The sequence below is a fragment of the Branchiostoma belcheri genome, unplaced genomic scaffold (genome assembly GCF_001625305.1).
Source record: "Branchiostoma belcheri isolate BF01 breed outbred unplaced genomic scaffold, Haploidv18h27 scaffold32, whole genome shotgun sequence".
Classification (NCBI taxonomy): Eukaryota; Metazoa; Chordata; class Leptocardii; order Amphioxiformes; family Branchiostomatidae; genus Branchiostoma; species Branchiostoma belcheri.
The window spans coordinates 3,037,563-3,048,482 of record NW_017803932.1 but is presented as its reverse complement, the minus strand read 5'-3'; the positions used below and the strand labels follow the sequence as shown (position 1 = coordinate 3,048,482).

The window sequence follows — 10,920 nt, the reverse complement described above, 5'->3', positions numbered from 1 at the left end:
AACCCTCAACAGAACACCTTCCCGGACTGATTAATCTGTACACCTGGGGTCCGCGCGGACCCCAGAACAGTTTTTTGCTAATTATTAGAAATTATCAACATGCTACCAGCTCAATTGTTTTGCAAACTGATGTGGGAACCTCTGTGTCCACATTACATACAAAAATCATACATTTTGAACTTTTTCTATTTTTTGGTGAAGAAAAGAAGACAAGAAGAAATACCCGATTTTTAAACCCATTTCAGACTGAAGGGGCTTTTGAGGCCTAACTTTGATCTCAGATAGCGGCTAAACGGCTTGCACTAGAAGTATCAAATTTGGAGACCTTTCCTAAAATGTCTCTGGGAAAAAGTTCATATTAGTTTATTACTAGTAAGTTGATGTTTTTTGTGTTGCCATGGCAACGGGCTTCTAGCAGGCAGTTTTTTTTTAAATAGAAGTAATTTTTGTTTAAACATAACAATTTTCTGAGTTTTATAATAAATTACACTTCTTTTCCAACATTAATAACATCTTACATAATTAAATATAAGTTAAATCATTTCATATGCATAGAATATGCTAATTTGATGACGTCATTGGTCAAAATCCAATATGGCGGACTATATTATTAGCTCTGACGTCATATGACGTCATAATTACACCAAAGTTATTAAAATTTAATTCTATTACTACACCATTCTCTGAAAACTTGGTAGACATACGATGAGTGCATAAAAACATATAAAAACGGAAATAAGGTAATGTATAAGAACGCCAGTGTATCCATTATGATCGAAAGCCGGCTGGGGTCCGCGCGGACCCCAAAAGAAAATCAGATATAATTTTTACCAATTTACAAATGGTAGAAACGGAGTTTTCTGCACTGTATTGAGAGACAACTTTGTGGGTGACAATTACCTAAAATTTCAGAAAAAAATCTTTAGAAACAAAAAAGATATTACAGAATATATAGTGCTGGGGTCCGCGCGGACCCCAGGTGTACTGTTTAGGGTTAAGCTGTAGAGGAATGCCTTTTCTATATGGAGTTTGTGTGAACTAATCCAGAGTTTTGTGATGGCTGTCCTAATTCTGTGTCCCTGTCAGGCTATCTATCCTCCGCCATACCAGTGGGCCGGGCTGCGGTCTGTGGGTCTTACCATCCCCGGAAACGTCGCGACCGGCGGCTCGCTGAACTCGCCCCCCTGATCTCACAACGGTGGTGCCGCCGGTGCTCAGGAGAGTGTCTGTTGCAGCCATGTCGTGGCGCTGTGCTGTGTTGGTTCTACACTGTTTTATGGACTTAGCGAGTGCACGCATACGGAGGAACTACACGGAAGTAACCCTCCTAGCTGCAGTTCAAAGGTCAGGGTGTACACTAGAGGGCGCATCGCTGTTACTGGTTCAACTTACGGTAACGTTATTACACTCAACACACACACACACACACACACGCACGTATAAACACACACACACATGCACACGATACACACAAACGGTAACCTGCCAGTCAAGTTATGTAAGCGATGCCAGTCATTAAATATTTGGTGAGCTGTGAGAATGTTTAATCAGGAAATAAATTTCTGACCGGAACATTTCAAAAGTAACCTGCCACGCCTACTATTATGACAAATGAGAATATTACAAAGGCAATAATTTCCTCTACTATTAAAACAATAAAAATCACTGTCCGTGTCCTCTTACTTCAACTTCATGCAACTCCCTTCATGAAATCATCAATCTCCTCAGTTAGATAACGTAACGTTGATGGTAAAGTACATATCTGACATAGATCCAAACTAAGATAAAGACGAGGGCATTCTAAAGAAAACTGCTAAAGACATTTGATACAGAATTATGCTTGGTGTGCTCCAGGGACATTCGAAAGGTTAACCAGCTGCAGCAAACTAGACGTTTCCCAGGTAAACTACGGCTTAAATTCACTGTAGTAAGCTAGTTATTTGTAATCCTACTAAATATACACACTTCACTTTTTCACTAGTATTTCATAAATCACGGCAAGACAATGATGTACGATGACTATGTACCAAGGAGACTTGCACAACCACCCACACAAATGACGTAGTTATGATTAGTCGGGGTTTGAAAGTGACTTCGGTAGCATGTATTTTTAAGTCCAGATTATCAAGTAGCAACTTTGTGACTGTACCCACGTCCAGCGTGGACCTCAATTTGTGTATCTGGAATTAGAAAATAAATACAGTCTAAGCTTAATGAGTCATCAGTCCTCTAAACCATTGATTCATTTTACAGTAAATTTCTTTTAAATTCAAAAGTTCAGACTTGTACATGTTATGGTAAGATTGAGAATGAGAATTAGTCTCTTGTTGCTGGGAAATAAAATCTTGTTCGTCATCGAAATCTGTCGACTTTAAGATTTTATGATAAAAACAGGCGTCATTACCTTACATAAGTTTACTTCATTTTATCTTTTGTTTAAATATTTGGTAAGAATCGACGCAAATCAGATGTTGTATACATTGCTTATTCTCCTGCTTGCTGATTCAATGATAAGGCCACACAAAGTAATTTTTATGGATGACGTCCGCACGCGCATTGATTTTGGCCTGTTTCCCGATGAAAAGCAAGAAATTACGCTTCCTGTAACTATGACCAAAGAGTCATGACAGCGCCACAGATCGCAAAATTGAAAGATGACAGGAAAGGAACAGGGTAGAATAACAACTGCTGTTATGTTCCACTGATTTATTGCTGTTTTCATGAGGACTAAAAGACTTTTTGGTTGTTACACTGAGTTCTCTCATTCAATTTGTGTCCTAACATTTGTCCGACGGTCTCATAGTATATAGTATATTTCGAATCTAGGCATCTTGTTTTTTCCTTCCTGTTTTTTTCGCGCTTTCGCATTAGATTTAGGGTCTCCAGAGAACATCATTCACAAAAATTACTTGGTGTGGCCTAAAATTGAAAAGTTTGATGTACGAACCTTATGGCATGGTTTGACAGATGAAGAACCATCGGTGGTGACAGCCGTCGTCATTCCATCGGCGCGAGTCCCGTAGGTAATGGGCACAGTCCTCGGCAACCCCGCGGTTGTTGGGCTGCCCCTCTCCCCACGCGCTGTACCCGGTCCCCAGAGCGGTGCCGTCTATCCATTCCCAAGTACCCTCTTTCTCGTGATCGCACAAGCCGAACCAGAAGACGCCTTTCTTGTCTACCGCGTTCATAAGGGAGATGAGGAAGGCGTTGATGTCGGCGTCTCGGGGCATGGCGAGGGTGCCTCCGTCCGCCTCACAGGTGTTGGCCGATTCGCGGAAGGTTTTGAACGTGTTAAACGGTTTGTAGCAGACTTCGCGGTATTTCTGGTAACCACTGGGGCAGATCGCTGTAGAACGACATTCAGCAGAAGGTTTAGCATTCCATTTGGCTATTGTGGATTTATGCGGCATAACTCATGAAGCCATGGATATCGATGTTCATGATTTTTTGTCGGCAGATTACAGTTTGAAAGTGGGCCTCGTGGGTAGTTCCTACGTTTTACTGCAGCGGACCTTTTCTTTTGTATTTGTTTTTTTATGGGGGTTGGAAAACTCGAGATTCTTTGGATGGATCGTGGAGAAATTTAGTAGTTTGGTATAGAGCATACATCAACAGACAATCCGGAGACGTCCCAGGAAGACGTGGACAGATAGTGTGAAGGACACCCTGCCAACTGTCTCTCCCCACGACACCCCAGACGGTAGAAGTGGACGGATAAAGTAAAGTAAGTGTTCTTCATACTTACATTGGGCATCAGGTACGGCACACATGTTCTGTGACTTGGCGTTCAGAGTCTTGACGTCGCCTTCAAGTTGCTCGAGTCGCTGTGATATCTGCCCCCCATCCTGCAGGGTACCTGGCGGCTCAGCTAGTTTCCCGATCGCCTGAAATGTTTGTTTCATGTTTTAAACACTTATGTTTTATCAATCTTTAGCTTAGAAGTCTAAGGGATATTAGCGTTGCCTTAGTGTTGATGTATGATAATGATGTTACTTTTTAGAATGAGTTTTTGAAACAATTGTTTTGAATCCGCAATTCGGCTGCAAGTGATTCCATCACGAATGAACTATTCAACATCATCATCATAGAATTAAAGAGCTTGTCTCACAAGTAGAATTTTTTTCATATCTATGTATTGTTGTAGTCATACTTTTGATATGGATGATGTGGCTGAATCAAACAATTATAAGAAAATAAACAATGTACGTTTGCAATTAATGTAGCTATTTGGCATGAATATGATAATATGGTGATATAGTGTTTGCAGCATTTTTGAGGACTCCCATGAGACCAATAAGACAATGACATTTTCCAAACTTGTATTACATCAGTTGTGCTTACATTTAGCAAAATATATGAGAATCTGAATTAAAGGATGAAAATAGAAGAGGTTAAACCCATGTTACTTCACAAGGAATGACCACATTGAGGTACAACATCGACTGTAGCTATGGATGGTGTGAGAAAACACACTTGAATAATTTCTGGACTATATAATGCTAGTGTAGGAGGTCCCCCTATAGATGTCTATGTACATATATATTTTCCCGTTACATTTTGTAGCCAACCAGAGACGTTTGTCAGTTTGTCAGTGGTCCTTTCCAGTTTCACGTCGAGCCGGTCGACTGACTGCTTCACGCCCAACACTGCCACACCTATATAGAAACAAGGCAAGCAATAAAAACTATTGCTATGCATGGCGACGGTTGAATGTATATTGAATATTGTACATGGTGTTCATGTAAAAATATTATGTCACCCTACGGTAATGCAGTTTCTTTTATCTTACTGTTCTATTTTGCCAACCCAAAATGTTTTTTTTGCACTGGGGTACATACAGAAGAAACATGCAAGGAAAACCCACATGACCTAAAATGGCGGATTGATACATTGCGAAGGTGACATTTAATCGTATGGAAAATTTAATACTATCATTTTTCTAATCAGATTGTGAAAATGTGTTGGTAAGTGTTTTGTTGTAATTAATGAACATTTAGGCCCAACATTTACATGCAGTGACATCGCTGTATGCAGACACGGTAGTAACATGATATAGATATGGCAACGCCTATAACACTGACCTAGGTAGATAACAACACACAGGAGGCAGAATTTCAGCACTAAGGACAGCACTGAGATAGTCTTCATCATAGCATAGACTCCATACTGTCCCGGGCTTCTCTTGCCGACTTCTGGAACGCCACCACCGGGGATACCAGTGGGAGAGGTCCCGGTAGGCGAGACAGACTCCGTGGCGGTGACCGTTACGTTGTCGTCAGATTCAGAAGCGAATGTCGAACCTGTAGAATGCAATAAAAGTCTGGGGTAACGCTACTTGTGGTAAATAGTTAATCTGAGAATCGCTGGTTAGTGTGACAAGAAGAAGACTAGATGAGGGGCTTAAAGACGGAGGAAGTGGCCATGGAGCTTACAAGAAGTCATCAAATATTGGTCTATAAACGTATCAAGTCACCCCCCAAGGCCCCCATACCCCCTCCCACTCCGTATGCGGTTATCATGCTAGTCACGATGGTTTTCAAGCAAGGTTATTTCACAGTGTATAAAACATGGGACAGCGGCTAAGAAGGCGCAAGAGCGATATCCACACAATATCAAACTTAAATAGCTAAGGTTCAAGTATGTAGTATCCTTCTTGAAACCAAAATTGCAGTACCGTACAGACGTCACGCAGCGAACCTTGAAAAGGTGAGTGTGTTTACCCTGTAAGAAAACAAGAGTAAATAAATAAGCATACCCTCACTACCTCCCTGCCGCGGCATTCCTGTCGTCAAGCTCAGAACTTGCGATGTTCCCGTGGAGTTGTTCGGATTTGAGCCCCTCCTCTTGGCCGACATTCCCGGAGAGGAGACCGTGCAGGCCTCCTGGTACGTGTGAGCGTTCTCGTCCATAACGGGCAGTCTTTTTCTCACCACAAGCACACAACGGCCCGGCTTGCTAGTCGGCGAATGGCCCAGAGGCTCTTCCCCAAGTACACGTGATGTCTATTTTGGTGCGAAGCACACGATGATTGTCTGCTGTCTACAACGATGTCATGAATTCATTCATAACAGTACAGACAAAGATTGTGTTTGACACGTGGGCCATAGCTATAAGACAAGTGCTATAGATATTTTCAGGGCAATATCCCTACCCTCCACTTATTGTTTGGAAATGACATATTTTAACGACTAGAGCCAAGATAATTTTCCTGTGTTTAATTCTGACGTCCCTCATAGCTTGTGAAAGGTATTAGAACTAATACAAGATGCGCTGTATGGAAGTATTCTACGATTGTAGTCAAACTTACCTAAATTTGGACTACTTGTCAGCCAATAAAAATGTTAAGGAAAGGATGACACCTTTTGTGTTTGCGCGCAAATTGTTGCTCTTTAATTTCACGTGTGCCTCACGGATCTTAAAGCAGCATACTATCGGTGAATGTAGCTACAGCCTGCACGAATGAATTTCTTCATTTCTTTATTTGGAGTTTCCATAACAAGATGCATAGAGGGGGTGACAAAACACATGGTTGCTTAACACTCTTTACGTTGTCTCCCCGGAGACATACAAATTAACTATTAAATATTTACAATATTAACAAACTAAATGATTGATCATTGTAGCTCTGTGAAATTTCCTGTTCTACCTCCCAACACGTCAGTAGTTTTTTTTCGGTCGACGGCGGGACACACACACACACACATGCCCGGTGGATGGTGACGGTGTGAGGTAACTTGTTTCCCGGCCATGCGGCTCCGCCCGGGGCCGGCGGCTAGGTGCTGGCTGCTGCTACTGACGGCAGGTAAGAACATTTTTCCAGAGATGCAGGCACTATATTTTCTTTGGGGACCAGATATTGATATTGACCGAATTTGCACCCCTCGCGAGCGCCATTCTGGTGGGGTCCTGGAGAATGCTCCACCTGAAAATTTTGAAAACTCAACCCTCTGAAACGCTATTTCATGCATTTTTTAATGGGGAAATTTTGCTGGTACGCCAATGTAAGTTTAGCGTCGAGCGGCAGTGGAATTAACTTAAAAATACACAAGGGTTTCAGCATATTTTTCTTTACTGAATGACAATAATGAACGTTAACATTCGTAAATGCTATATAAAACATCTATGTTAACTAGACTTTTAGTGACCATGTTAAATATGGGGGATGAAAAAGCCCCCAAGATGGACAATTAAAAAAAAAGTCAATTAAAAGAAAGACTGCCACGATCCCCCGTCCCTCAAGAAACACATGCGCCAACTGTTGCGTCAACCCTAGCTACTACTAGCATACTAGGTAACCAATGTTTCCTTTTCACATATCCGTTTTCGTTACCATTCTCCACAGGCCAGTGTAGGAGTGTTTTACTGGCCCTAGCGTTACTAAGCATAGGTATATGACGTATTGATATGCAATTTTGCTAATTTACGACTTTGATTTATTCTCATTTCTAATATGTTATATCAAGGACATTATACACTGTGTATAATGTCCTTGGTTATATTGATTTATGTTTCCAATTTTGTTTTAACTTTGATGCTTTCAAGCTTCCAAACAACATCATTATGAAGTATCTAAGTGTGTGCTGACAGCGACTCCACACATTATGTACACATATCCTGATAAATACTTTCTCTCAAATGATTGTGCAGTCTGGCTCCATTGTCATCCAGACTGAAAACAATACCCACCATTTTCATGGAGGGTAAAAACAGTATGGTTACCTTCACTATTTTGTTTTACTGTACAAAGCAAATGTTGAAATTGTATGTTAACAAAACATACGCGTATGAGTGCCCACCTCTGCACACAGATCTTAGCAACCACACAAGAAGTACTTGTTGTATCAGGGACACCCTGTCCTTTATTTCAGTCTTACCTAACAGTTATCAAGAAATCTCAACATAAGAAATCAGGAACATTTTTTCTGTTGAAAATCTAAGTGTTTCCTTGCAAATGTTTTTTTAATGAAATCGTTAAAAAATTCACTTAAGACTTTTTTCAATGGAATTATTACATTTTTCATAGACAACACTGACAGTAACTTGAACAGCAACTTCCTGTATGCTTCCAAATCGAAAAAAAGGTTTTGTCTTCCCAACAATAGCAAAATAGCTAAGTCATAACAAATGGGTTGTGTGAAACTTATACATGTATACTATCAGTACTAGTACAGCAACTACAGTGTATATTGTTCAATATCAAAATGTAAAACTAATCTGTTGAGACATGTATTTCATCAAAAGTGCTGGAAACCAGTTTGTCAAAAAAGGACAAATACAATTTTTCAACAAAACAGGCAACAGCACTTAAGTCAGGAGGAGGGTGTTATTTTCCAATATAACGTTTATCAGTTGATACATACATGTAATTGTCAGACTTTTTCCAGAATTCCACATGCTTGTGAAGTAATAATACATTGTTTACTTCGTAATATTATTATCTATTGGAAAATAACACCAATCCTTTAACAAACCAACAATGTTAACAAAGGTCTAAGTTGTAAGCCTGGGTATGAATCATGACATGTCGTTCCTTCTCTCTCCTGTGTCCTCTGAGTCCTGTGAGCTGAAGACATCAGCTAACATGTGTTTGGGGATCTCCAGTCCTCGCACCTGTAGTGTGTAGCAGGCGTTCTCCACTTTGTGCAGACTCTGTCTCAAGGTGTGCATCTTTCTGGACAGTTCCCAGGACCCCGCGTGACTGAAGGAGCTGAAGCCGTGGTAGACTTCTCGCATGAACTGGCAGAGCTGGAAGGGCAGATCCATGTCCCCGCTGCTGACACTGGTGATGCACAGTCGCATCAGTTCTCCGGTGAAGTCTGCGATGCCCAACATGTACTCGATGGGAGGGACATACAAGGTCACTGCTGGGTGGGAGGGACACTCCCCGTCTTCTGTGGTTGGCTGGAAATGTAAAGGGGAAGAGAACAAATACTACCAGTCCTTGTAAAGGATTTTTGCAAAGGATTTTTACATTGTACACAACTTCCTGATTTAATCCATATGCTGCCCAATTCCACCTGGTATCTCATCTGTCACAACACCTCCCACCCATCATACAACAGACAGACACAAATGCAAGACTCAGTCACCTCAAACTTTACCAGCACTATGAAGAAAGTACAAATGTACAAACCTTTTCTGTGGCTGGAAACTCTAGGTCAGTCTGTACTTGGGTCAAGCTGACCAGCCCCTTCCCCAGACAGTAGTGGTGAAAAGAAACAGCCTCAATGTACTCCTGCAAAAAAAGAAGAAAAGAAAGGTAGGGTTTCAACCTTCTAGGTCAAGGAAGAAACTTATCTCAATAAATCTGGGGAAATTGTACAGAAATTTTGGCTGTACATCAATATACCAAAAGTTTGCAGAAATCAGAATGGATAAAACTCTGGCATGGACCAAAATTCACAACAGTACTAGTTTGTATGGATGATCCAATGGGTGGAATTTACCAGTAACTTAATCTAACGAAAGAGCTCAGAAATTTGGCTGATAATTGGGCTTGTGTATGTAAGAGACTCAGGTAGCTATAGAGGTCTGGGCCCCCTTGCAGCTTTTTTTTTTAAACTGTAGGGGACGATTTTGTTGGAGACTTTAAAACACAACAAAAACTCTTGTACTAGTACAGTAATTAATTACCTGTAGTCCAGGTGAGAAGGCCCTGATGTACTGGTACAGATCTTCTCCCTGCAGCTCCAAGGCAATCTGACACAACTTCTCTCGTACGGCGATCAGCTTTTCATCTGCCTCTCCTAAAACTGTGGTCTTGTCAACGCCGCTGCAATAAACAACCCACACCTTACAGTCCTCCATGTCATCTCTCATCGACATGAAATCAAAGGTCAAAACAAGACAAAGCCTTATCCTTCATACTGTATAATACTGCAAAACAACAACAGCATTGAGGGTCAGTCTGAAGATGCAGACCAACCTGTAAATTCACCTGTTGATCCTGTGGATGTGAAAAATGGCTCTCTTGCTCTGTATTGTCACATCTCTGCTGATCTTCACCAATCGTTCAAACTTATCGTTCTTCCTGTCCATCAGGGATTGGTAGGTGCGGAAGGAGGCTACGATGGGGGAATTTTCGTCTACCTTTGGTTCCCGGCGCAAGATTTTCTGGTGGCTTCCTTCGCCCTTTCCAGAGTTGCGTTTGTGGTATCCTGCAAATACCATCAAGTAGTTAGGCAAAAAAAAAAAAGAGTTGTGTATCCACCAGTTACCCCGGTACGACCTGTAACTCTAATATGGCGGATGGCCAGGCAGGATCCTGTTACGGCCTCCTACGTGTTGGCTGCTGTTCACATGACCCCCGATGAGCGCTATAAAAAAGAGGTTTTACATTAAAAGGTCTTACTTTTAAGTAGGAGCAGGCAAACTTGGCCTCATTTTCACACATTTTCAGGTTGTACCGTACCATGTCTGAACCCAAACTATTATATTTTTTGTAACTTGCTTGAGCACACGTTCACACCCTACTCTAAATTTTACAGCGTCGAACCAATGAGCTTTCGGAGGAAACATCTCCATAAGTTATTACGTTAATCTTTTTGTTTAATAACCAAGGCAAGCCGAGAGATCGAGATAGGACGAAAACTGTGTTCTGCCATCATAAACAGACTCCCTCCCATAGTCGCCACGACAATGCACCCCTGCTCCCCATTTTCCTTGGTTGGTTTTCCAATTAATCAGGACGATCAAGGAGCTTTAATATAGTGGGACTACTTTGTAAAGACGACAGCAGAGAAACTCAACGTTACGTACCTCCGTGAAAGCTACCTCCCCTCCGACCACTGCGAGCCGCCATCTTTACTAACTCGTAACTGGACTTCTCCATTCTGGAAAGTCGTGGGGGTGAAGACGTATTTTTGCCGGTGATGATGAATTAGCACGGAAGGGTTAGGGTTGAGGCGCCAGAGGAGTTAA

At 41.5% G+C, this 10,920-nt stretch overlaps 2 protein-coding genes across 4 annotated transcripts; both read right to left on the bottom strand.

Annotated features, from left to right (window-relative positions):
• Positions 1 to 992: 992 nt before the first annotated feature.
• Positions 993 to 5,999, bottom strand: LOC109474888 (asialoglycoprotein receptor 1-like). Of its 3 annotated transcripts, none has more exons than XM_019775358.1 (6): positions 5,756 to 5,999; positions 5,082 to 5,300; positions 4,555 to 4,655; positions 3,746 to 3,884; positions 2,948 to 3,346; positions 993 to 2,180 (listed from the first exon to the last, which is right to left on the bottom strand). In XM_019775358.1, exons 1-5 carry the CDS (start codon positions 5,907 to 5,909, stop codon positions 2,949 to 2,951), a joined length of 1,011 nt encoding a protein of 336 aa, XP_019630917.1. In that variant the 5' UTR covers positions 5,910 to 5,999; the 3' UTR covers positions 993 to 2,180; position 2,948. The 3 variants fall into 3 exon arrangements, with proteins under 3 accessions (XP_019630917.1, XP_019630920.1, XP_019630919.1); XM_019775361.1 differs by having other exon boundaries at positions 4,576 to 4,655; XM_019775360.1 differs by having other exon boundaries at positions 5,765 to 5,999.
• A 1,831-nt stretch (positions 6,000 to 7,830) lies between these two features.
• On the bottom strand, positions 7,831 to 10,878 carry LOC109475002 (translin-associated protein X-like). Its single transcript, XM_019775524.1, has 5 exons — positions 10,759 to 10,878; positions 9,938 to 10,157; positions 9,634 to 9,772; positions 9,134 to 9,235; positions 7,831 to 8,901 (listed from the first exon to the last, which is right to left on the bottom strand). The coding sequence occupies exons 1-5, from the start codon at positions 10,829 to 10,831 to the stop codon at positions 8,515 to 8,517; spliced, it is 921 nt and encodes a 306-aa protein (XP_019631083.1). The 5' UTR covers positions 10,832 to 10,878; the 3' UTR covers positions 7,831 to 8,514.
• Between the last annotated feature and the right edge of the window lie 42 nt (positions 10,879 to 10,920).